Source organism: Lontra canadensis, unplaced genomic scaffold (assembly GCF_010015895.1).
Source record: "Lontra canadensis isolate GAN:19392208 unplaced genomic scaffold, GSC_riverotter_1.0 scaffold45, whole genome shotgun sequence".
Classification (NCBI taxonomy): Eukaryota; Metazoa; Chordata; class Mammalia; order Carnivora; family Mustelidae; genus Lontra; species Lontra canadensis.
Genome location: NW_022631039.1, coordinates 8036629 through 8062357, shown reverse-complemented (window position 1 = coordinate 8062357; position 25729 = coordinate 8036629). Strand labels below are relative to the sequence as shown.

The window sequence follows — 25729 nt, the reverse complement described above, 5'->3', positions numbered from 1 at the left end:
GGTTTGCAGGTGGTAAATACCGAGCCGGCAATAAAGCCGGGCTCTCTGGCGCAGCACAAAATGGTGGGAGATGCTTTAAAATGGTTGCTCCATCCTGCTAAAGGCCTGCACTTCCCAACTCTGCGCCTTGCGCCAGAAGAAGGGGAAACATCCCCGCTTGAGGGCAGGAGGCTCCCCGAGCAGAGTGGGGGGGGTCAACAACTGGACACGAACTGGTTCAGGCCCCGGACACATCCGAGGTAGGGCAACCTTAGACTTCGGCCAGAAGAAAGTCTCCTTCAAGCCCAGAAATCCCAACAGCCCTCCCGAGGCCTCGCTTGGACCACCTCGGCTCCCGTCATTCCTGCCGTCCGCGCAGTTCTCGCTCCGGAAAGCGCGCGAGACTTCCGGATCCCCGCCCCTTCCCATCATCCCCGGGAGCTCCCAGCCTCTCGCTCTGTGTTTTAAGTTCCAGTTCAGGCCGCGGGGGTGTAGTTTGTGGCTGGGGCGCCGTTCCGTCGGTGACGCAGGCGCAGCGGGAGCGGCGCGCGCCGACCGCCCATTCCCGGCTGTCCCACTTTCTCTTCGACTCCTTGGCCCCCTCGTTAAGAGCCCCGCGTCTCCCTCTCATCGCCCGCGCCATCCTCGTCGCGCGCCCGAAGCAGGAGGCGGGCCCAGGTCTCCCGGAAAACTCGCCCGCGGGAACGCGAGGCTAACGGCCGCGACCGCTCCCAGGTGGGGGAGGGGCGGGGCCTGGATAGCTGGGGCTGCCGCGGGCGGGAACGGGTTCGGGCGGCCGGCGGGCGTGGGCAGGGAGACCCCCCCCCCGGGGGGGGGGGTCCCGTAGAGTGTCGCAGCCGTCCACCTGCGCGGGGGGAGGGCGTAGGATGGAGGAGACAGCGGAAGGCCGGCTTTTGTGGAGGGAGGCGAGCGTGCAGCTCCGGAGCGGCTCTGGAGCCTTTCCTCTCCTCGTCATTGTTCTGCACCCTGACCACCTCTGTCTGGGCTCCAGGCCCCCTCAGACTGCGCCATGGGTGACAGCGATGATGAGTATGACCGAAGGCGCAGGGACAAGTTCAGAAGAGAGCGCAGCGACTATGACCGTTCCCGGGAAAGAGATGAAAGACGTCGAGGGGACGATTGGAATGACCGGTAAGACTTCTTTTCCTCAGTTTTGTCCCCCTGCCTCATTCTGTGGCCCTCCGCCCTCATTGCATTGCCTTTATTACTGTCTTATAGGGCGAACCCTATGAAGTCGCTTATACTCGACCGTTTCGGGTCGGTCAACCCATTCGATGTTGGCCAGAGACTTTTTTTTTTTTCCCCGCTCTGGCTCGATTTTTGAAATGTCCACAAGTTTGAGGAGGAAGTAATATTTATGCATGTACTTTAAGATGCGTGAGTTTCATTGTTTGTAAGTTACTTCTGAAACAGGTGGATTCAAAGAAAGTGATGTTTTAGGGGCATCTGGGTGGCTCAGTGGGTTAAAGCCTCTGCCTTCAGCTCAGGTCATGATATCAGAGTCCTGGGATCGAGCCCCACATCGGGCTCTCTGCTCAGCAGGGAGCCTGCTTCCTCCTCTCTCTCTGCCTGCCTCTCTGCCTACTTGTAATCTCTGTCAAATAAATAAATAAAATCTTAAAAAAAATTAAAAAAAAAAAAGAAAGAAAGTGATGTTTTAGAATTGACTAGACTGGAGGGCTTGTCAGACCAGACCTGTTCTCTGGCGGCAGAATATGGTTAAATTTCTTCCCTAAAATCAGAAAGAGTTCTTTGGGGCAGTGAGGGTTAGGTTAATTGATTAGGTTTGACTCAGCTAGTCATTCGCTTTCTGTGATGCCCTTGAGTTAATTATTTTTAAGATTTTTTCATTGAGCGAAATCTGACATCGTTTCCAATAAACTAATTAAGAGAAACGATTTTTTTTTTTTAATCTAAAGGACATCACAAAACCTTCCGGTGGGGGGGGCCCTTTGAGGTGACTTACTGTAATAGCATTTATTTATTCAGTGTTATTTTGAAAAACGAGGTCATTGAAGTCTCCAGTCTGTAGTCAGTGTATTTCTTCAGTGGGGAGACCATGTGGTGCTTTTTCCCCCCTTCTGTTTTGTAAGGAAGAAGAAAGTCAGAGGTGTTCCGAATTCTGAGAAGGGCCAAGAAGTGGTTACTGTGATTAAATAATCTATAGTCTGGGGCCCAGAGTGGAGGGCAAAATGGCCTTGGGTGTGCTGCAGTTGAGTATGTACGAGGGATCGTCATAAAGATGGTAAAGAGTTGAAGGAGCAGATCTAAAGTAGGGGAGTCGTGTCGGAGGTGATAATGTCGGAGAGAGCACAGGAAAGTGACACTTAGCAAGACTTGGAGAGATGAATGGGAATTCCCCAGGCACAGGTGGAGTCAACAGTTTGGACTTGGGGACATAAAATTGTGTGCAGAAAAGAGCCCATGTTCTAGTTCTTGTTTGTTTGTTTGTTTTTAAGTAGTTCTTGGGGCGCCTAGGTGGCTCAGTGGTTAAGCTTGTGCCTTTGGCTCAGGTCATGATCCCAGTGTCCTGGGATTGAGCCCCATATGGACTCCTGCTCCCCAGGGAGTCTGCTTCTCCCTCTCCAGCTCCCCTGTGCTTGTGTTCCTTCTCTCTCTCTCTCTGTCATAAATAAATACAATCTTTTTTTTTTTTTTTTTTTTAATAAATAAAATCTTAAAGAAAAAAAGTAGTGGTTCTCAGGGGTGCCTGGGAGGGTGCATTCGGTTAAGTGTCAGACTATTGATTTCGGCCCAGGTCATGATCTCACAGTGTGGAGATGGGCCCCGTGCTGGACTCCTTGCTGGGCAAGGAACCTGCTTAAGAATCTGTCTCCCTCTTCCACTGCCTCTCTCCTCCTATAAAGAAATGATAATAAAGTAGCAGTTTTCAAAATGTGGTCCACAGACCCTAAGAATTTGTGGTGTTAGAAGTATTTTTATAGCAACTTTAAGGTAGGATTGTCGTTTTCACTGTATTGCTGTTTGCGTTGTTGGTGCTGTAGCATTGGTGGGAGAACTGCTTTTGTCTTAGTGCAAGTCAAGGCAGTGGCACCAGGCATTTAAAAAAAAGCCAGTTTTTGGGTGCCTGGGTGGCTCAGTGCGTTAAAGCCTCTGCCTTCAGCTCAGGTCATGATCCTAGGTTCCTGGGATCCATGCGAGCCCTGCATCGGGCTCTCTGCTCAGAGGGAGCCTGCTTCCCCCCCTCTCTCTGCCTGCCTCTCGGCCTAGTTATGATCTCCATCTGTCAAATAAATAAATAAAATCTTCAAAAAAAAAAAAGCCGGTTTCACTTACTGTCCTTTTTTTTTTTAAAAGATTTTATTTATTTATTTGACAGAGATCACAAGTAGGCAGAGAGGCAGGCAGAGAGAGAGGAAGGGAAGCAGGCTTCCCGCTGAGCAGAGAGCCCGATGCGGGGCTCGATCCCAGGACCCCGAGATCATGACCCGAGCCGAAGGCAGCGGCTTAACCCACTGAGCCACTCAGGCACCCCTTCACTTACTGTCCTTAATGAAGCAGCAAAATTTAAAATCTTACTAAGTTGGATTTTTGTTTATGCATCTTTGTATGCATGATGAGTGGGAAGTACACATAAAGCACTTGCATTGCGGATAGGAGTAGTGGTTACCTTAAAGAAGAGTATGGGATTGAGGTTTGAGTTCAGCTAACAGGTTTTTGTTTGTTTGTTTGTTTGTTTGTTTTTGGTGGGGTGCCATTTTTACCTGAACGAAAGATTGTCAAACAGTAGTTAATCCTACTTGGATATTTGATATTTTCTTGAAAACAGACTAAGAATCTATTACTTCAAGGAAGATTGTTAGCTTTGTTGCTAGTGAGGAAGTGGAACTTTCCAGTGAAAACTAAAATTTTGGAAAACTTACACTACTAGTGTGAGTTTGACAATTTCCTGTTGCTTTAAGAATTCTTTGGTGAGAATAGGTAAGTGATGCTAATGAATATGGTATTTTGATGTTGTATAATGAGATATGTCAGGATCCACCCAGAGACAAGATAGAACAATGGGTTTAAGTGTAGCAGAGTAAGGGCGCCTGGGTGGCTCAGTGGGTTAAGCTTCTGCCTTCGGTTCAGGTCATGATCTCAGGGTCCTGGGATCAAGCCCTGCATCAGGCTTTCTGCTCAGCGGGGAGCCTGTTTCCCCTCTTCCTCTACCTGTTGCTCTGCTCACTAGTGATCTCTCTCTCTGTCAAACAAATAAATAAAATCTTAACGAAAGAAACGCTCTCTTGTCAAGTTTTGGGTAGTGTCAAAGTATAGTTTCAGTTACCTGAAAAGACTCTTTATTAAAGTATTTCGTTTTCTTTCTTTTTTTTTTTTTAAAGATTTTATTTATTTATTTGACAGAGCGAGATCACAAGCAGGCAGAGAGGCAGGCAGAGAGAGCGGGGAAGCAGGCTTCCCGCTGAGCAGAGAGTCCGATGTGGGGCTTGATCCCAGGACCCTGAGATCAAGTCAAAGGCAGAGGCTTAACCCACTGAGCCACCCAGGTGCCCCAGAGTATTTAGTTTTCCAACTGTGCATCTGTGAGGCTAGATTTTCTTCATGTTTTTTAACCAAACAACATATTACAATAGATTGAATGTAGAAGTAAATATGAGGGGGTTCCTGGGTGGCTCAGTTAAGCATCTGCCTTCAGCTCAGGTCATGACCATCCCTGATCCCAGAGTGCTGTAACCTGGCCCCGTTTGGGCTCCCTGCTCAGCTGGGAGTCTGCTTCTCCCTTTCCCTCAGCTCTCCCGGCACCCCCCTCCCCCCACTCCTATTCTGTCTGTATCTCTTTCTCAGTTTCTCTCTCTCAAATGAATAAATAAGATCTTTGAAAAAAGTAAATATGAGAATTCAGCTGTCCGTATTAAGCCAGGCCTTGAAAAGATTTGTTAAAGGCAAAAACAATGGCACTTTTCTTTCTTCCTTTTTTTTAAGGATTTAATTTATTTATTTGAGAGAGAGCGTGAGAGAGCGTGTGCGCAAAAGCAGGGGGTGTGGGAGAGGGAGAAGCAGGCTCCCAGCTGAGCAGGGAGCTTGAAACGAGGCTGGCTCTTAAGATCATGACCTGAGCCGAAGGCAGGCATTTAACCATCTGAGCCACCCAGGCATCCCAGTGGCACTTTTCTTTCCTTTTTTAAAAGATTTTATTTATTTATTTATTTACTTATTTATTTTTAAAAAAGATTTTATTTATTTATTTGACAGACAGATATGACAAGTAGGCAGAGAGAGAGGAGGAAGCCTGATGCAGGGCTCGATCCCAGGACCCTGAGATCATGACCTGAGCCGAAGGCAGAGGCTTAACCCACTGAGCCACCCAGGTGCCCCCCAGTGGCACTTTGTTTATTAAAAAAAATTTTTTTTGAAAATAGCTGTTTTTCATAAAAATGTAATTTATGTTGATTTATAACTGCAAAATTAATAGATACTGTTCTTGTTTTGAGTACAGTATTGATGTCATCCATATAAGGAAAGCTCTTTAATCTGTAATTTTATTTAAAAAATTTTTTTATTTAAAGATTTTATTTGAGAGAGAGCATGCGAGTGTGTGCATGCATGGTGGGGTGCAGAGGGAGAAGCAGATTCCCTGCTGAGCAGGGAGCCCGGTGACGCCGGGCCAGATCCCAGGACCCTGGGATCATGATCTGAGCTGAAGGCAGATGCTTAACCGACTGAGCCATCCAGGTGCCCTGCAGTAATTTTAGAGTGTGAGGGGGGTGGCTAGCAGTCCCTAGACCAAACGTTTGAAAACCCCTGGGCCAGGGCAAAGGATGTCTGTCTGATTAAGGTTGGGATGGAGGTGGCTGGTAACTGGTGGAGAGACTGGAATGACAGCAGGAACCAAGGTTTTGAGTGGTGTTGTGTACCGGCACTTAGCAAGGAAGGGTATGGCATGATTGCATTTATGTTTGAGAAAGATCACTGATCCCTTTGACAGGAGAGAAGTGGGAGGGACCAGACATCGGTTCACCAGAGGCCGCAGTTACAGGGGAAATGACCAAGGTCAGGGCACACGGCCGGGCAGGGAAGAGGACAGCTTTGATAGGCTCTGAGGCAGAAGATTAGCAAGCCAGTAGGTTGCGTGAGCTGTGAGGGCGACACTTGATAAGTTGCGTACCTGGGGACGGTTGATATCCCTGCTCCCAGGGAAGCCGGAGAGCCGTCCGCCTGAGGGTGGTGGCTGAAATGATGGCAGTGGGCAAGGGTCTTTTTCTTTTCTGTTTAGAGAATAGTTTTATAATTGTGGGCTTTTAGTCGTGTGTTTCAGGATAGGGAGGGCCTGTCCGGGAGCATGCCTGGCTGTGTCCTAATACCGTTGCTCGTCCTTATTGCCAGAGAGTGGGACCGTGGCCGGGAGCGGCGCAGTCGGGGTGAATATCGGGATTACGACCGCAACCGGCGAGAGCGCTTCTCCCCTCCCCGCCACGAGCTCAGCCCCCCGCAGAAGCGCATGAGGCGAGACTGGTGAGGTGGCAACGGTTTCTCTGGCTTCTCTCCTCAGCCTCAGTTCCACTTGGCCCCGGCTGTGTTCTTCACTCTCACTGAGGACTTTATCGTTTCCTCTTCTCAGACTTCTTATAAACCCATCTCTCTTATCCCCTAAACCCTTGGGTGAGAGACCACATTCCATATGCCCCTTCCTCTGTCCCGTCCTCCTTCGTGCTCTGGAGACACGATTCCCTTCTCTGTCTGACTTTTGTGTCCCCCACCCTCAGGGATGAGCACAGCTCTGACCCATACCACAGTGGCTATGAGATGCCCTATGCTGGGGGGGGGTGGGGGCCCTACCTACGGCCCCCCTCAGCCCTGGGGCCACCCGGACGTCCACATCATGCAGCACCATGTTCTGCCTATCCAGGCCAGGTAAAGACCTGGGGTTCTGGGGTTCTTGGGAGAAGGGAGATGTTAGGTTTGGGGGTCGGATTGGGGTTGCCAAGGACCATGGCTGGAGCCGGGAAGCGGGTTGGGTACAGAGGGCAGTGCCTGTGAGGGTGGTAGCAGTCGGTGCCTGGGGTGGTGTCCGTGGTGGGCAAAGGAAGGGGACAGCTGGCTACCCTGGCCCCCCCATCCCCCCCACCCTCTCCCCCGCAACCAAGACTTCCTGCCCGGGCCCCCCCCAGGCTGGGCAGCATCGCAGAGATTGACCTGGGTGTGCCGCCACCGGTGATGAAGACCTTCAAGGAGTTTCTCCTGTCACTGGATGACTCTGTGGATGAGACCGAGGCTGTGAAGCGCTATAATGACTATAAGCTGGATTTCCGAAGGCAGCAGATGCAGGATTTCTTTTTGGCTCATAAAGATGAGGAGTGGTGAGTGCCCCCGTCTTCCTCCTCTCTGTTCCCAGCATGTTTCCCCTGGCCCTGCCAGTGGAGCCTGCAGCCCTGTCCTCTACCATTCTCCCCAGTCCAGAACTTCCCGGGGGTGGGGGATGGGAAGTGCAACAGCATTGGCTGATGGGTTCTCCTCCTCACTTCAGCGTCTGCCACGGCCTCCCACCCCACCTCGCTTCCCCTCTGTCCTCAGTGAGTGGGACACCTCCAGGCAGCTGGCCAGAGCCACCTGTTCCCTTGGGGCAGCAGACAGACTGCTTCCCACTTGCTGGTATGGGGTCATTGTCATCCCTGATCGCCGGGACCCTGTGTGGCTGTGGTGTTCTCCCAAAAGCAACGAGTGAATCCAGACAAGAAAAAGCAAAGATCTCAGGGTCGTTTGACAGAAAAAGAGTTTTAATTTTTTTCCTTTTGTGGATGTTTTAATTTTAATCAACCATCTTTTCCCCCCTTCCTGCTCCTCCTCCTCCTCATCCTCTTTCTGCTCCTCCTCCTTGAAAAGAGCCAGAACTGGGAACTACACCCGCTCATCGACGGAGCTCGGAGCAAACCCACCTCCACCCCCACCATACCCAGCCCATACATGAGCCCCCTGGGCTGAGCTGCGCTGCCCCGGCCAGGCAGACAGGCAGGGCACTGCTGTGCACAATGCAGCGGTTTAGCTGAATGTGATCGCTCAGGCAGCTAGTCAGTCAGGGCCCCCACCGCGGAGCCCCGCGGGGGTGGGGCATCTGGGCCGGGACGCCCCAGCCAGGAGCCAGCCGGTGGCCCACCTGCCAGCATGGGCCCTGGGCGCGGCTAGTTAAATCTTGAGCTCTGTTTGACCAAGCGGCCAAGGTAAAGATCCTGGAGGTGATGCCTGCGGCTTTCCTTTCCTCTCACGCTCAACTTGTGGTTCTGTTTTGTCTGTCACTGTCCCCTCTTTCTTCTTTCTCTGTGTCTTGGTCTCATTCTCTCATGTACTTTTCATTCTTTCTCCATCCCTGTCCTTGCTCCTTGCCTAACCACTTGTTTCCCTCCCCCCCCCCCCCCCCCCCGTCTCTCTGGCCTTCAGTTTTTTCCCTTTGTTTTCAATTTCTGGGACTTTCTCACACTTTAACTTTCTGCTTTTTCTCATACTCTTCATTTCTTCTGGTTTTTTTTTTTTCCCCCCCTCAAGGTCCTATTTTAAATGTTTTCTTTCCGTGCTCCATCCTAATCCTCTACCCCTCTCCTCTCTCTCTCCCTGTGGGCAGTACCTGACGTTATAGGGGCACTTCAGTTTCTCCCTTTGGTCTTTCCCTGTCCCTCCACCATCTGCTTTTCTTCCCAAGCGGGGAGAAAGCTTTTCTGCCTTTTTTGGCTTTTCCTCTCTGGTGCATTTCAGGTTTCCCTCTGTCTTCCACCTAGGGATGGAGGGAGTTGGTGGGAGCAGTCCTGTAATGACTTTAGTTGGGGGTTGGCAAGGAGAGGGAGGTTCTTTGGGGCCTGCTACTTAGCCTTCCTCTTGGAAGCTTTGGGAAACGACACTTCTTTAACTTAGTGTTTCCCAGAGACTCAGGGCAATCATTCTGCCTCTCTAACCCTGGCCTCCCCCTGTAGTCATTGCTTTTCCCAAATCCAGAGCTCTTAGTTCCTGGCTCTCCCCCAGATCTTCTCAGAGCATAACCTCTGGTTCCTTTTGGGGGTATTGGGTGGTTCTAGTGCACCCCTCTCCCCAGTCTTTCTGCTTTCTTGGTTTTTTGTGGGTGTGAGAGGATGGGGGCTAAGCCCTGACTTGCCTGGGCCCCTCCCCATGTCCTGGCCGTGGCATCCAGTGACTATTTTGTCTCTTCCCTCCCTACTTCCTTCCCAGGTTTCGGTCTAAGTACCACCCAGATGAGGTGGGGAAGCGTCGGCAGGAGGCCCGGGGGGCCCTGCAGAACCGACTGAGGGTGTTCCTGTCCCTCATGGAGAGTGGCTGGTTTGATAATCTTCTCCTGGACATAGACAAAGCTGATGCCATTGTCAAAATGCTGGATGCAGGTGTGTGGACTGGGAGGGGAAGAGGATGTGCGGTGACCAAGATCTTGGTTGGGAAACAGAAGTCAGTTGATAGGCCAGAGGCTAAAGGCCAGGGCCATTGTGACCGTTGCTCCCTTTGTTGGTAGCTGTGATTAAGATGGAAGGAGGGACAGAGAATGATCTGCGCATCCTGGAGCAGGAGGAGGAGGAGGAGCAGGCAGGAAAGCCTGGGGAGCCCAGCAAGAAAGAAGAAGGCCGCGCCGGACCGGGCATGGGGGACGGAGAGCGCAAGGCCAGTGAGAAGGACGACAAGAAAGAAGACGGCAAACAGGTCAGTGCGGGGCTTGCCGGGTGCTGCCTGTGAGCGCCTGGGGAGGATGATGGAGCAGCTTCAGTGGTCGGGGTCCTGGAGGGCTGTGTGATGGGTCCAGGAGAGGCGGAGGGCTAGGGAGGCACCGGTGTTCTGATAAAGGTTGCAGGGGAGATGGACATGCCTGGGATTGTCTTTACCTGCAGGCTGAAAACGACAGTTCTAACGATGACAAAACTAAGAAATCTGAGGGTGATGGGGACAAGGAAGAGAAGAAAGACGACTCTGAGAAAGATGCCAAAAAGGTAGGGTATCTCTTACCACGGGATTGGTGTCGGGCCCAGGGGCCTGGTTACCTGACTCCCTCCCTCCTGCCGTGGCTCACAGAGTAGCAAGAAGCGGAACAGGAAGCACAGCGGTGATGACAGCTTTGACGAAGGCAGTGTGTCCGAGTCGGAGTCGGAGTCGGAGAGTGGCCAAGCTGAGGAAGAGAAGGAGGAGGCTGGTGGGTTTTATTTTCTGCTTCTAGTCTGTTCTCTTCCTACTAAATAGGGGTAGGGGAGGTGGGAGTGGGTGAAATTGATCAGGGGCGGCCCTTTTGGGAGATGAGGGCGTGGAGGTGGGAGTGTGACTGCTTCTCTGTCTTCCCCTTAAAAATCAACAATAAAAAAATCACCAATTGCCACCACTTTCTGCCCAGAAGAGGCACTCAAAGAAAAGGAGAAGCCCAAAGAAGAAGAAAGGGAGAAGCCTAAGGACACTCCTGGGCTGGAATGTAAACCTCGGCCCCTCCATAAGACTTGCTCCCTCTTCATGCGCAACATTGCACCCAACATCTCGCGGGCAGAGATCATTTCTGTGAGTGGGGAAGAGTGGTCATGGGGGCAGGAATGGCACCCGGGCTCCATCTTTGGTGGCAGGGAGGGGGAGCTGGTGAGGCGGGGAGAAGATAGTGTGACTCTGCTTCTGATGTATACCCCTGTTTCTCCAACAGGGAAGCTCCTTCTCATGGGTCCATGCCTTTTGTGGGCTGGCCCCGATCGCACCATTTGCCTTTAAGTGCCCTTACTCTTAAGCCCTTTATTGGTGTTTCCTAACCTGAGTAAAGAGTTAAAGGCAGTCCCGGGGTTCTGAGGACAGGGGGATTGGAGGAAGAAGTGAAACGTTGAATCACTCAGTGGGGTTTCTGTTCCTCTGTTTTTCCAGCTTTGTAAAAGATACCCAGGCTTTATGCGTGTGGCGCTGTCAGAGCCCCAGCCTGAGAGGAGGTAAGGAATGGGGAGGAGAGTGACCCTGGATATCCTGGAGATATGGCACAAGGGGAGGCTGATGGCCAGGATCCCTTCCACCCCAGGGTTATGCTGACCTTTTCTTCTGCAGGTTTTTCCGTCGTGGCTGGGTGACCTTTGACCGCAGTGTTAACATCAAAGAGATCTGTTGGAACCTGCAGAATATCCGAGTAAGTGCTGGGAATGGGCTCTCTGTGCTGCACACAACCTCTCATTCCTTTGTTCTTTGATTCATTCATTCTGCCCCCCATTGACCGTCCAGTCTGCTCACATTAAGCATATACCGGTATCTGTGAGTAAGACGCTAAGACGTTCCTGGTCCCTGTTCTCGGGGAGCTCATGGTCCAGTCGCTGGTCCTGTCAGTAGGGCCAGTTCCTGGAGCTGCTGCTTCCTGGGCAAGTGTTGGTGAGCTCTGTGTTGGCTCCCTCTAGCTCCGGGAGTGTGAACTGAGCCCGGGTGTGAACAGAGACCTGACTCGCCGAGTCCGCAACATCAACGGCATTACCCAGCACAAGCAGATAGTGCGCAACGACATCAAGCTGGCTGCCAAGCTGATCCATACGCTGGATGACAGGACCCAGCTCTGGGCCTCCGAGCCTGGGACACCTCCTCTGCCAACAGTCAGTGACTCCCCGTGAAACTTCTCCAGAAGCAGCCCATACCATGTCTTCTGCTGTGGGCACCTCTGGTCTTGTCTGTAGTGTTAATCCCCTGTTCTCAGCCTATCTGGGCAGCACATCCAGCTTCCACTAGAACAGACTGGCATAGTGATGATGTATTGGCTAAGAGAGAATAAGTAAGAAAAAGACAAATAACGAAGCAGTGGTAACAGGCCAGGGGAACCCTGGATTCCTTTCTGCTTCAGATGAGGAGCTGCTGGGACTATTTATCTGCCTCAGAGTTTTCTCTTGTCATCTCACTTGCCCTTGTTCTTCCTCCTTCCCAGAGCCTGCCCTCCCAGAACCCAATCTTGAAGAACATCACTGACTATCTGATTGAGGAAGTGAGTGCAGAGGAGGAGGAGCTGCTGGGGAGCAGTGGGGGGGGCTCCCCCTGAGGAGCCCCCTAAGGAAGGGAACCCGGCAGAGATCAACGTGGAGCGGGATGAAAAACTGATCAAGGTGCCAGCAAGAGCAGGCGGGCAAGGGTCCTTCCTGGCTTGGGGCAGCAGAGGGCCCAGGAGAGCATGGTGAACTCACAGGTTTTGATTTCTCTCAGGTTTTGGACAAACTTCTTCTCTATTTGCGCATTGTGCACTCCCTGGATTATTATAACACTTGCGAGTACCCCAATGAGGATGAGATGCCCAACCGCTGTGGCATCATCCATGTTCGGGGGCCCATGCCTCCCAACCGCATCAGTCATGGAGAAGGTGGGCTCCCAGCCACTCCCGAGTCCCCTTTGGTTTCCCTTTCTCAACTGCTTCTGGTCGTAGATGTGTTCTGGGAGCAGTGCCTTCCCAGCCTCTCATTTTTTCCCCCCCTCTTTAAATATTTAAAAATAATCTTTCTGTCCAACGTGGGGCTCAAACTCAGGACCCCTGAGATCAAGAGTCACATGCCCTGAGCCAGCCATGCGCCCCTCGTCCCTTCCTTGCTTCTGGCTCCCTTCTCCAGCTCGCTGTTGTCCCTGTTCCCAAACCACAGTGCTAGAGTGGCAGAAGACATTTGAGGAGAAGCTGACTCCGCTGCTGAGTGTGCGGGAATCTCTTTCCGAGGAAGAGGCTCAGAAGATGGGGCGCAAAGACCCCGAGCAGGAAGTGGAGAAGTTTGTCACCTCTAACACCCAGGAACTGGGCAAGGATAAGTGGCTATGCCCTCTCAGTGGCAAGAAATTCAAGGTCTGGGATGGTAGAGAGCTGTGTTAGAACTGTGGGTGGAAGGGGTTGAGCCAGGAAGCTGCCTCTGGCCTGGGGAGGAATTGGCTCTGGAACTGGTGGGCGGGGAGGTCGATTATCCTTCCACATTGCTTGCTCTGTTCTGATCCTCTCTCTCTTTACCCAGGGTCCTGAGTTTGTACGCAAACATATCTTCAACAAGCATGCAGAGAAGATTGAGGAAGTGAAGAAGGAGGTTGCATTTTTTAACAACTTTCTCACTGATGCCAAGCGCCCGGCTCTGCCGGAGATCAAGCCAGCTCAGCCACCTGGCCCTGCCCAGAGTAAGATACGATCCATGAGGGTCTGCCACATTCCCACTCCCTTGACTATCAAGGACTCCTGGTTCTCTTTATCCTATGCTCCTCTGAAAACATTCTTTTCCACTCAGGCAGTATTCCTAAAAGCCAGTGGTCATTCCCCGCCCCCTCACTCCCCCCTCCCGCAGTAATTCATGTTCCTGTCCATGTTGTACTCCCCCCAGGCCTGACGCCGGGACTCCCCTACCCACACCAGACTCCCCAGGGCCTGATGCCCTATGGTCAGCCCCGGCCCCCCATCTTGGGCTATGGAGGTAAGTGTAGGGGGAGACTTGAAAGGGCTTAGTGGCTCTGAGGGGCTGGGAGAAAGGAAGCCAAACCAAGGTATAGTTGAGGTCACAGATTTTCAACTCAATCCCAATCTCTTGTGTAGCTGGTGCTGTCCGCCCTGCGGTCCCTACGGGAGGGCCTCCGTACCCTCACGCCCCCTATGGTGCTGGCCGAGGGAACTATGATGCCTTCCGAGGCCAAGGAGGTTATCCCGGGAAGCCTCGGAACAGGTGAGAATGAGCTAAGATGTCCAAGCTTTCTTGCCCTCTTCAGGCTCCCTTTCAGCGACCCTCAGCTGTCCTCCCACCTTACCTCTTCCATATCTCACAGGATGGTCCGAGGAGACCCACGGGCCATTGTGGAATACCGTGACCTGGACGCTCCAGATGATGTGGACTTCTTCTGAGCCCTCTACTTCTCCTCACTCCTGGCCTCCTCTAGAATTGTGACTGCCTGGTCCTATCCAGCTGAGAATTTTTTTTGTACGTTCAGCCCTACTGCCAATAAAAGCACTTCCATAGTGATTGATTATTTATTATGTACCTCCCCAAATTCTCCCAAAGATTGGCTGGGGCCATAATTAGCTGAGCTGCACCATTTTATTGACTCCAAAGACCCAGGCAGCTTTTGCCTTGGAGTAAAGGGTTTATTTAGGTATGTTTGGGTCCAGAGATAGTCTCCATTCTGGGACCCGAGCCTCAGTCCAGGGCATGCTTCTGCTTCTGGGAGTTGCAGCTGGTCAAACACAGGTTGTAGAAGGAGTTGCTGTCAAAGGCTGTGCCTACCTCTCTCCATCCTACCCACCCAGCTGCCTGTAGTTCACTGGGATTTTTCGGAGCACCCCAGAAGTGAGGGTCCAATACCAGAACATAGGCTTCTGTGCCTGGACCCAGGCAGACTCCCAGTAAGGCCTTGGACCCGGCATCTGCATCCCCCCCCAACCATTACAGGCCCCCCGCCCCCAGCGAAGTGGGAGTAAAGCCTCTCCAGTTCCCCCTGAAGCCCTGCTCCACGGGGTACGTGGCACAGGCGCCCCTGGGGCCCTCCGAAGTGGTCGAGGCAGAGGCTGGCTTCTACACAACCAATCCAGCTCCGGGAGCCCCGGAACCCGGGGGGGCTTGTCACCCATGTCCTCCAGAGCCGCCTGCACGGCGGTCAGTCCGGGCACGCCCGCGGGCCGGCCCTCTGGCCACGAGCACAGCGTCTGCAGAGTGCGGTAGCCGCAGCCCCAGCCCCGGTCGTCCAGGCCATCGCAGCCGTAGTGATAGTAAAGGTAGTGGCCCGAGAGGAGGGCCAGGCGAGCGGGGCCGCGGTTGGGCGGGGCCAGGCCCAGGTGGACGTCCTTCAGCGGCTCCAGGGCGGGCGGCGGGGGCCGAGGTCGGGTAGACGCGTCCTGGCGGCGCGGACGGAACTCCGGCTCCTGCGCTTCCTCTTGGACCTGGGTCTTGAGCTAGCCGCAGGCAGGACCGGCGTGCGGGCTCTCGGGGACGTTCTCGCTGGTCTCCCGCAGCGCAGAGTCCGGAGCGGCAGTCGCGGGTAAAGCGCCACCCGCAGGGCTCCCACAATGCACCGCCGCGCAGCCGTCACTACTGCGCAGGTGCGAGCCCCGCCTCCTGAGGCGGGGCGCGGGGCGGCGGGCGCGGCGGAGTAGCGCGTTCGGAGCCGGCACGCTCCGCCCCGCTACAGAGGTGTGCAAGTTCGGGTGGCTGTCACACCCGCCCCGCTCTGTCTACTCATCCCTGGTGTTTGAGGCCCGGTCCCCGCTCCCTAGTCGACACTGCTGTGGCTGTAACAGTTTATTGGCAGCCCAGAGGGGCGAAGGCACCGCGGGGGAGGGGCTCGGCCCGAGACATGCAGAGGACGGGGAGCCTCCGGGGATACTCGGGGTGGGGGGGTAGGGTCTAGGGCTCCTCCGTATTATAACCCAGCCCTTAAATAAGTATATACAGCTAGTGGGCCGGACGGGGCGAGCTGGGCGGGGAGACATGGGGGTCCCGTCTGGGTCACAGGTCTGAGCAGCGATCCTGCTTGCTGTAATGGTCAAACTGGTTCTTCCAGTGCACCATGTAGGAGCTCCAGCGGTGGAACTCGGCCTTCCACTGGCGCTCCGCCTCGTCCAGTGTGTCTGCGGCCAGGGCGCCCGGCAAGTGGGTTGGAGGAGGGCAAGGGGAAGGTCAGGGAACGTACATGGTGGGGGGGGCGTGAGTGCAGACAAGGAGAATGCAGGAGGGCACGCAGGACAGTGGAAATAGGATCAGGAGAATATGCGAAAGACAAGACCAGAGGACGGATGGGAGTGGAGGAGGGGCCAGAGCAGGATGGCGGGAAGGAAGGGGTGGGGGAGGAGAAAATGACCGGAAGACAGTGGGACAGAAAGGATCAGAAGAGGGGAGGATCCGTAGGTTGGTGGGGAAAAGAGAAGAGACAGAAATGGTTGACTGTTATAGCCCCACTAGGGGGTGCTGTCTAGCTCCCGGGCCCGCCCTCTGCCCCCGACACCAGGCTCCGGCTCCAAATAATTTTGTAAAAAAAGAAAATTGGCGTTTTCATTTCCATTTAGACAACAAAGGCGTGTGGGTCCCTGAGACGGGTCATAGGTCACCACCCCCTCCCAGCCCTGGCCGGTTTGAGTCTCTCGAGTTGAGGAGGGAGGGTGCGCTGGGTCGGAGATCCCTGAGTGGGGCCCTTCCCCACTGTCCGACCACTCATTAGAGGAGGGGTCCCCTGAGGCCGGAGGGGTAAGTGGCCGTGGTCACAACCGCAGGAGCCGGGAGAGGTGGAGGAAGAGGAGGAGGAGGGGCAGGGGAAGGCCGGGCCTGGGCCTCGGGGCAGCCTCCCCGTGGGCGGGGCCTGAGCAGGTGCTGGGAGCCTTCGAGGCTGGTGGGGGGAGAAGAGAGGGGTTACACCCGGCCGGCTCCCACTCCCCTCTCTCTTTTCGCGCCCCTTTTATGCCCTCCTCCGCCCAGCCCCTGCCCGCTGGCCCCTGCATACCGGTGGCGCTGAGCAATTTGGGGAGGAAGCGGTTCCAGAAGGCGCAGGCCTGGGCGCGCAGCCCCCGGCGCACCTCCAGCGGCCGCAGGTTCAGGCTCACGTACTGCTGCGCTCCCGCCGTGTACGGTGGCCACTGCGGGACTTTGGGGTCCCGGGGGTCATTGGGGTCCCTTCGGAAGGAAAGGGAAGGCTCAGCCTCAGGCAAGCCTGCCCCGCCCGCCCTAGGGACCGTGGACTGGCGATGGAGAGCAGGAGGAGGCAGGCTGCCCCCTGACCCGAGCCCTCTTTGGCTCCCTGGAGAACACATCCCCTTCCCACCACCTCTTTAACCCTTCTTTCTGGTCTCCCGGATCCCCCATCACCTGGAGCCATCCCTTTCCTCCTGCCCTCCCTCTTTCTGCCTTTCCCTCAGCTTTACTGCCCCACCTTTGTCTTTGTTTCTCCCATTTAAAACATCGCTAGGATTTATGAGCCCTTATTGTGTAAGCAGGCTCAGTCCTAGCTCTACAAACATCTTGTTTTTGCTTTTGACAACACCCATGTGATGTCGGAGTTGTGGTCCCCTTCTTCGGACAGGTAAACCAGTGTGTGACTACATATACATGTGCAGTCAAATGCTACTACACATTCATGTGAATGTATCAATGGCCCACCTGAACCCAGCGGTCTACAGTTCTAGCTCCTAAGTACTACGGTAACTTCTTTGTCTCCCTGTCTCTCTTCTCTACGCTTCCCTCCCCCACCTCTCCTGGGCTCTACTGGACCTGCTATCCTTTCCTCTCCAGTCTCTTTTGTCATTCTGTCTCCCTCTTTGTCTCCTTTCTTTTGTGAACTTTTCCCTCCCTCTCCGGCCCTTTTGGTCTGTCCCAGTCCATCCTCCTCTCTCCCTGTCCCCTCCTCTTGCTTCTCTGGCTCCTGGGGGCCCTGCTCCCCTCAGTACTGCTGACCCTGTGCGGGCGAAGTTGGCCCAGTATCTCATCAGTCGCTGGGCAAAGGTTCTCTCCTCGGCCGTATAGTTTAGTGAGGGTTCCAGAGGGAGTCCAAAGATGAACTCGATCTCGTAGCCATGGGGCACCCCCATCCACAGGGGCCAGGAGAGCGTAGATGCGCGGTGTTCAAAGATGTAGGCATAGACCCGAGCCCCCTGGGCAGCCAGTCGCCCAGCCAGCTGGGCCACGGGGCACACGACGTTATGGTCTCCCACGACATCACTCATGGCCTCTCTCAGGCGCGCTGGGTCCTCAGGGTGCAGCCAGTCTGTGTAATGCAGGACCACAGCCTCGGCAGCTAGGTCACTCGCCTGGGGGACCCCGACCCGCACCCCGGCCAGGAACTGGGCCCGGCTGATGAGAGATTCGTTGTCTTTGCTGAAGCCTGGGGCCCCGTAAACCAGAAAATAGGAGCCCTCATCCTTCACCACACCCACCAGCACCTGAGGGGACAGGATGGAGGGATGGGGGGGGGCACAGACAGACAGGCAGACAGAAACAGATGGACAAAGAGCCAGAGAGATCAATAGTTATAGACCCCACAAACATGGAGGAAAAGAGTAGGAGGTTGGGGAAGGGACAGAGAGAAAGAGAAAATGTACCCATGTTTCCTTTTCTCTCTGCCCCACTGACCACCCCAGGATCTGAGCTCTCAGGGAGGAGGGGGTGGCCATGGGGCCAGAAGCCCAGGCCTTTGGGAATTGGATCTTGAGGAGCCTTCATGCCTGGGTCTCCAGGGGTCAGGGGTCTGGGGTCTGGGGGTGGGTGGGAGAACAGGCCTAGAGGAACCAGCTCCAACCCTTCCAGCCACTAGTCACCTGCAGACCGTGGAAGTCTCCAGCATTGATGAGGGCCTCGGGTGTGTCACTGAGGAAGTCTCCATCCACCACAGGCACGAAAGAGAAGCGGAAGACACTTTCCTGAGGCAGCACGTGCCACTCGTGGTCTACCAGGTCCTGAGCGGGCCTTGTCCTCAGGCAGGCAACCAGTTCTGTGTCATTGCCACCAGCACCCCCTGGGGGACAGCCTACGAGGCGGGCCAGCAGTGTGGCCCTGCGGCGGGCCTCTCCCACACCCACCGTGGCCCAGGGGCCATTGGGTGCACCGCTCTGCAGCACAGCTCTGTGGAAAAGGCCCCGGCTGGGAGGGGACAGCAAGTGCATGCCCACCGAGGCAGCACCGGCACTTTCCCCAAACAGAGTCACTGATGTTGGGTCGCCCCCGAAGGCGGCCACGTTCTCTTGCACCCACTGCAATGCCAGCCTCTGATCCAGTAGACCCACGTTGCCTGGGGCCTCCCGGCTCCCTGGCAGGGCCAAGAAGCCAAAGGCTCCCACCCGGTAGTTCATGGACACCAGCACGGTCCCCTCAGCCTGGGCCAGGAAGCGGCCGTCATACACGTCCAGGGAGGAGGCCCCACTGTAGAAGCCACCCCCGTAGATCCAGACGAGGACAGGGGTCGGGGACGCAGGCCGGGGGTATGGTGTCCACACATTGAGGTAGAGGCAGTCCTCACTCAGCTCACGGTTCGGGTTCCACATCTCGGTGCCCTCAAAGCCAGGGTACAAGGTGTCCACATATTGGTAGCAGACACTTTGGAAGGCCGTGGCGTCCAGCACCCCCGGCCAGGGCCGCTTGGGCTCCGGTGGCAGAAAACGACGGGGGCCCACAGGTGGCTCTGCGAAGGGGATGCCCAGAAAAGCGGAGACAGGGCCCCCAGGGGCCATTAGGCGGATGCCCCGCAGCCGGCCCCCACGCACAGTCACCAGCAGCTCTGGGTCCTCAGCCTCTGCCCTTCCTCCCAGGAGGAAGAGGAGGAAGAGCAGGATTGGGGAAGCCAGGGAGGGCGTGTGCAGGGGACACCAGGGGGGCCTCATGGCTGCCAGGCCAGGCAGGCGTCTGCTGGGAGACAGAAAGGCAGAGGGTGAAGGTCTGAGGCTGCCAGGAGCGAGGAGATTAGGTAACACTCTTGCCCAGGGGTTATCGTGGAGCTGCAGAGGAGGTGGGGCAGGTTGGGAGAGTGGAGAGAAACGGAGGGAGGGAGTCAGGCCAAGGCAAGGACACAGGCAGACAGAGAGAAGCCAAGAGGGGACAGAGATCGGGCACACACATGACACCCAGACAGACCAAGGGAGGCAACAGAGATGAGGCCTGCCAGGCTATCCCTTCTCTTGCCCCACTGAGCGCCCACCACCCTCACCTCCTTCCCCTAGCTGGGTGGACTGCGTTGGGCCCAGCCGGAGCAGTGCAGACACCGGCACCAGAGGCCGCAATCCACACACAGGCCACCAGACAGGGGCGGGGCCCTCACTGACTGGAGGCGCTGATGGGGAGGCTTGCGGTGGTGGTGGTGGTGGTGGTGGTGGTGGCGTGAAGGCGCAGGCTCTCTTGAGTTGGCCAGGGTCGGGAGGGGGTGGGGGGGGGGGGGGGGCTCTGGGGGCTGGGTTGGGCATTCAAGGCTGTGGGAGCTACAGGTCTCAGGGTACCCCAAATCCTGCATACCCCACACCCTGTCCCACCCTGCCCTGCCCCTCCTCATCCACTGTCTGGCACGGGGCGCTGGTACCCGTGGGTGCCAGTCAGCTGCGCACTCGCCTCGCCTAGCCTCAGAGATCAGGCTCGCCAGTCCGGGTCCCCCAGGACTGGAGTCCCCCATGCATCCGATGCTGCGGGGCACGCTGCCGCCAGTGGGGGGGCAGTAGAGACCGAGAAAAGGACGGCGCTCCCCGCCCCGAGTCCGAGAGCCGGGAACTCGGGGCGGGGGTCTGGAGGCTCGCGGGCATTGCGGAGGGGTCTGAAGGGCGAACCGGGAGGCCTGTGTTCTCGAAGCTCCGGAGATCCCCGGCTGCAGGGGCGAGGGCGCTATTTTGGGGCAGCAGCTGCTGTGGTTCCGGCATCTCCAGCCAAGGGATCAAAATTCCCCGGGTCGGAACTCCCCCCTCTCGCGGCGGTCACCTCTCACCCAGCTAACCCCCGCCGCCCTGAGGCTGGGGTGGTGGTGGTGGTGCTGGGGATTAACTAGGAAACCCGAGTGGGGCTAATTATAACTCGGGGCTTCCGCTGAGCCTCCCCTTTCCCCAAATAGAGACGGAGTCCCCGTGGGAGGGGGACGCCTGGGCCTCGGAGGGGGCTTCGGCTGAGCGCTGCGCAGGGGCGCTGGGGTTGCGGGATCAGGGTGTGGGGGGGTAGTCAGCCCGGCGCCAGCAACATGCGCAGCTCGGGTTCCGCCCCAAGGAGGGGGCGTCTTCCAGTGGCCCCACACTTGGGGGCGGGCGGGGGAAGGGGCGCTCGGGGGTCCCCCCCAGGAATTCGAGAGCAGAGGCGGCGGCCGGCCCTCCGGGGTGCCGGCTCCCGCGCGGACGACCGTAAGTATGCGGCGGCGAGGGAAGAGTTAAGGATGAGTGTGGGGCGGCGGGGGGGCGTCGCTGGGCAGGCCCGGGGGCGCGGTGGGCGTCCCGTTTGGGGGGGCCCGGATCCCTCCGGGAGCGCACATTTTCCCGGACGCGGAATGGGCCGCGGGCCGGGGGAGGGTCCCGGCCGGGGCGGGAGACTCACCTGAGGCGGCCGAGCCGGGCCGGGCCGGGCCGCGCCGGGAGCTGGAGGCGGCCGATGTTCCCCGGCGCTGGCTGAGCCGACTCTGACAGCCGCCGCCTCCGGCCCCCCGCACACACCCCCTCCGGGCCGCTCGGCGCCCCCGCCCGCCCCCGCCCCCGCCCACTGTCTCCGCCCCCGCCCCTCCCCGCCTTCCCGGGCTGCCACCTCCCCTCCCTCTCCCTCCCTCGGAGGCGAGACCCAGAGACCCCGGGGGCCCAGACGGACTCCAGTGACAGACGCCGACAGACGGACAGACACATAGTGACACGACGGAAAGACCTGCAGCGGCGGAGCAGACACCCACAGTGACAGACGGACAGAAGCCGCGGAGACAGACACGTAGACGGACAGTCGCAGGCAGTGACAGCTCCAGACAAACGGTGACCGACAGTCACAGACGGACGGACACACACTCGGACACACTGATAGCCTCGGTCGGGGCTGGGAGCCGAATAAATGAACATCCTTGGCCACGACACAACGGGGCGGGGCATGGGAGGACCCGCACGTGAAAGTGTGGCTGAGGACCCCCCTTAAGGGTCCGGGGTGGTACTGGCGGAGAAAAGGTGACGTGGGACATTCCTGGGGGATGAGGGCACACCTGTGGGAATGAAGATGAGAACATGAGATCACGAGTGGAAATGAAGGGGGGCCCCACGGAAGAAGACCCCCGGGGCAAGGGAGAGGTGACTCGGGGACACCCCGGAAGGCAGAACGTAGTGGCACGCGCGAGGCTATGGGGCGAGGCCGCACTCTGCTGCCGCAGTGGAAACTTCCGGAACCCCCGCGGGTGGGTTTGCTCTGGTTCCCTGACGGGTGACCTGGGACTTTCGTCACCAGGGTCCGGTCGGGGCATGACATCACCAGACCAGGCTCTCATTGGCCGCCATGGCCGGCAGGTGGGAGCGGCCTGGCCCGGGAGCCCCCAGCCTGCTCGGAAGGGCCTGGGCCGCACGGACCCCACGACCCGCCCTCCAGGGGGTCACCCATGGGAACAGTGCGGCCGCGGCGGCGTCCCCACTCCCGAGGTGAGGGTGGAAAAAGCGTGCAGCTGTGTGCCCGCCGGAGTGCGCCCCTCGGAAAGGCCTCCCACTCCCCAACACTGGGCTCCGGTGCCCACCACCCGCTGCGTGGGAGACCGGCCGGCGCGGGCAAGCGTTGGGGCGTGCGTGCGCGCGCGCGTTGGTGCGGGATGCTGCTTGTGGCGCGCGAGTGCGCGCACGTTGACTCGGGCGCTCGGCGTCCCGCAGCGCTCTGGCCCGCGACTGCCTGTCTGCGGCAGCTAGGGGCCGGCGTCCTCGGGTCTTCTCAGGGCCTGGCGGGGGTCGTGGGGTCCGCCCGAAGCCAGAGACGTTCCCCGCCCCGGGCCGCGCGGTCCCGGCTCTCCAAGCTGGGCGCCCCCTCCCCCAAGCCCGTCCGTCCCGCGGGAACCGACCCCCGCAGGCCCTGGAACCCGCGCTGGGTCCGCCGTCCGCTCGCGCGCGACGGCCGCCAGGTGGCGCCGAAGGGAGCCGCTTCGGGCCTCGGAGCCTGGGATGGAGCCGGGCGTGCGGAGATTAACCTGGCACGGTCTGTTCCCACTGTTTCCGCGGTCCACCCTTTGCTCTTCAGGCACTCCGCATGCCCCGCGTGCACACCGAGGTTCCCTGCATCCGCCTTTCAGCGTCCTGGCCCCGCTGGTTGAGAGCTCCCCACTGATCAGATCACTTCCCCAGTTCCACTCCCTCAAGAGCAGGCATGCGGGCTGTGGGTTTGGGTAGGGGACAGAAAAATGGGCAGTCGCTGTTGCTGCGGGAGAGAAGGACCTGGGGCAGGTTTCGGAGCGTGGTCATTATGAATTATTAGAACGGAGAAAACAAACTGTGATGAAGCCCCAGAGGCCTGCTGCAGGCCTGAGGCAGTAGGGATTGGGGGCCCGCAAAATGCCCTGATCGTGATGGGGGCTTGTCTCCTTGTCACTTTCCAAAACGCGCTGTACCACGCGGTTGCCTCACCTGATTTTTTAAATCATGAGCTCCTAGGGAGGACAGGGACGGCTTATAGCCCAGATAGTTATCAACCAGTAATCCCATACATGGCTTAGAAGGTGAAAGGTATGTTGTAGGAGGTGGCCCAGCTCCTCCTTGGAGGGGTCAATGTTGAGTTCACACTGGATCTGCCTTTGAGTCAAGGACAGGGCACCCAGGACGGGCTGGAATTTCCCAGGGGAAAAGACCCTGTATTCAGCTGGGTGGGAGTAAATGGATTTTGCCAAAGGGAAATGGTGCGCCGATGTGTCTGCTGGGGCTGGAGTTGAAAGAAAGGACAAAGGCAGTTCCTGCCTGCTTGGGCATGGCATCCTTGGGTTAGTTAGTACCTGAGGGATATCCATGGGAGGTAAGGGCAAAGCAGTATTGTGAAGTCAGAGCTTTATTCTTTCCAGGGACAGGGGTGGGCTATGGAAGTTCAGCCAGCAGGAGAAGGAGGGGAAAGTGGCATCCGAGGATGCTTGAGAATCTGGGGCAGGAAGAGACAAAAGCAGCCATTTATGTCAACACCATCATTGCCATCCCCCACGCATGGGGAGGGCAGGGCATGGCGGCACAGGGAGAGGAGAGGGAGGGCATGTGGCAGGTCTGGTAGAGGGTAGGTTGGGATCCCAGGACCGTGTTGTGCTCCTGGAGAGCCCCTGATGTGCTCCCCCAGGCCCTGGCTCAGGGAGGGGTCAGCTGAATGGCCAGTCAGCTGAATCTGCAAGTCTGCATGGAGGCCCAGGGTATTTGAGGTCTGTTCCTGCTTAGCAGGTGCGGCCAGAGCTCTGCAGTGCAAGCAAATTGGAGAGATGCGCTCAGGAGACACAGGGATATCCCTCAGCCTGCTGTTTGTCCCAGGATTGTGAGAAGGGAGGAGACCGTGCAGATTCTGTCCAATCTCGGGCAATCTTTGAATAACAAGGGACCACCTGAGAGGGCCAGGACGGAGGATTCACAGGGCATTGGAGTAAACCTTGGACTGGTGGTGCTGATTATTGGGTTCTTGCCCAGTGCTCTGCTGTCAGACTTCTGGAGAGTTCCACTCCTTTCCTGGGCCTCAGTTTCCCCACGAGTAAAATGGTGGATCAGACTTGAGTGTATGTCAGAATACACAGGACCACTAGAGGGACTGATCCCGCCGGTGTTGGATGGAGTCCTTGAACTCTGCAGTTTTAGCAAGTCATTAGGGCAGTCTCAAGAGGGTAGTCTGAGCTATGCTGGACTAGTATCCCCACATTCAGTCTAAACTGACTTCCTGAAAGTGTGTGGATCAGAAGAAGTTGCTGTGGGCAGCCAGCAGGTAGAAGAACTAACAGGGACCCTCTCCGGCCACAAAGGGAGACAGTCAAGGATTTGAGCCTGCTCTTAGAAATGGTTAGAAATTTCAGTAACAGTCCTCTTTTTACCTTGAGCTTCTCCCTAACTTTTGTTAACACAAGGGACCACTACTTCTAGCACATCCTTGCCCCACTTCTGCCAACAAAGAGGATTTTTATCTCCTCTGTTTATTGGTTAGGATTCAGTTCAGTTATGTGAGACAGAAAACCAAACAATAATGGTGTGAATGAAATATAATGGAAATATATTTCTCACTTACATAAAAGAGACCCAGGAGTAGACCACACAAGATGGACAGAGCACCCTTAACGTCAGGGACCAGGTTCCTTTGCACAGAATTTTGTTACTTAATCATCCTCAGCATGTAGCTTCCACCGCATGAGGTAATATGGCTGCTTGTGCATTGGTCATCACATCTGCATTCCAGCTAGCCAGCAGGAGGAAGGACTGATGAAGATCACTTTTCCCTTTTTTTTTTTTTAATTTTTAAGGGTTAAACAATTTTTTTTTTTAGATTTCATTTATTTATTTGACAGAGATTGCAAGTAGGCAGAAAGGCAGGCAGAGAAAGAAAGAGAGAGAGAGAGAGAGGAAGAAGCAGGTTCCCCGCAGAGCAGAAAGCCCAAAGTGGGGCTGGATTCCAGTACCCTGGAATCATGACCTGAGCCAAATGCAGAGGTTTTAACCCACTGAGCCACCCAGGCGCCCCCCAAAAATCACTTCTCCCTTTAAGGACATTTCTTGGAAATCCTACAGCACTTTGGTTTATATTGCTTTGGCCAGAATTTAATACTGAGGTCATAGCTGGCTATGTCTGAGGTTCAGAGATGTAGTTTTTGTTCTGGAAGACTGTGTACTCACCTAAAATTTGGCTGTTCTAATACTGAGGGAGGAAAGGGAGCAGATACTGGGGGACAGCCATCCTCTGCCAAACCCCGTGGTGCCTTCCTTTGCCTCTGTTAGTGCAGGACTGAAACACGCTTCTAAAACGTCTCAACTCCGGGACGACTCCCCCCGCGCGCTTTTTCTCATGAACACCGCCACACCCTGCGGGTTTTTGTGACCGTGACCCCCCTGCTCTAGCGGCTTCTCCACGGGAACGCAGTTTCTCGGGCCATCCGCTGGAGGGCGCTGGGCAGAGGCCTGGCGGGGCCGCGGCTCTGGGGCCGGTGCTGCTGCCGGGGGTGGCGCTCTGCGTCTTCCTCCCGAGCTGCGGGAGGAGGGGCGGCCAAGGCGGCGAACCGGTGAGCACGCTGGGGTGGGGGCGAGGGCGGCATAGGGGTCCCAAAGAGGGGACGGTTCGACTCTGGAGGCGCACCGCCCCGACATGGGTCCTCCCACCTTCCCCAAGTGCAGAACAAGGCAGGGACATTGGCACCAGATGTCCTCAAGGGATGCCCCACACTTACGGCTGGA

The 25729-nt window shown here is 56.5% G+C and overlaps 3 protein-coding genes across 6 annotated transcripts; 1 reads left to right on the top strand and 2 right to left on the bottom strand.

Moving 5' to 3' along the window:
* Window positions 1–424: 424 nt before the first annotated feature.
* On the top strand, window positions 425–13913 carry SRRT (serrate, RNA effector molecule). Its single transcript, XM_032872526.1, is given in 22 exon segments — window positions 425–714; window positions 992–1131; window positions 6346–6474; window positions 6726–6777; window positions 6779–6873; window positions 7131–7319; window positions 9175–9344; window positions 9470–9654; window positions 9840–9938; window positions 10021–10138; window positions 10334–10491; window positions 10840–10901; window positions 11014–11092; window positions 11355–11543; window positions 11870–11962; window positions 11964–12044; window positions 12142–12295; window positions 12570–12763; window positions 12927–13083; window positions 13284–13373; window positions 13493–13619; window positions 13720–13913. Coding segments are annotated over 21 exon segments (2619 nt in total). The 5' UTR covers window positions 425–714; window positions 992–1009; the 3' UTR covers window positions 13796–13913.
* Window positions 13914–13992: 79 nt separating this feature from the next.
* UFSP1 (UFM1 specific peptidase 1 (inactive)) lies at window positions 13993–15126 on the bottom strand. The gene is given in 4 exon segments (XM_032872310.1): window positions 13993–14327; window positions 14329–14505; window positions 14507–14839; window positions 15103–15126. Coding segments are annotated over 4 exon segments (774 nt in total). The 3' UTR covers window positions 13993–14087.
* Window positions 15127–15170: 44 nt separating this feature from the next.
* On the bottom strand, window positions 15171–21021 carry ACHE (acetylcholinesterase (Cartwright blood group)). 4 transcript variants are annotated; one of them, XM_032872530.1, is made up of 5 exons: window positions 20925–21021; window positions 18188–19268; window positions 17328–17812; window positions 16381–16550; window positions 15171–15514 (listed from the first exon to the last, which is right to left on the bottom strand). In XM_032872530.1, the coding sequence occupies exons 2-5, from the start codon at window positions 19244–19246 to the stop codon at window positions 15393–15395; spliced, it is 1836 nt and encodes a 611-aa protein (XP_032728421.1). In that variant the 5' UTR covers window positions 19247–19268; window positions 20925–21021; the 3' UTR covers window positions 15171–15392. The 4 variants fall into 4 exon arrangements, with proteins under 4 accessions (XP_032728421.1, XP_032728418.1, XP_032728419.1 ...); XM_032872527.1 differs by lacking the exon at window positions 15171–15514 and adding an exon at window positions 15529–16266; XM_032872528.1 differs by lacking the exon at window positions 15171–15514 and adding an exon at window positions 15529–16266 and having other exon boundaries at window positions 18188–19271; window positions 20925–21019.
* Window positions 21022–25729: the final 4708 nt, after the last annotated feature.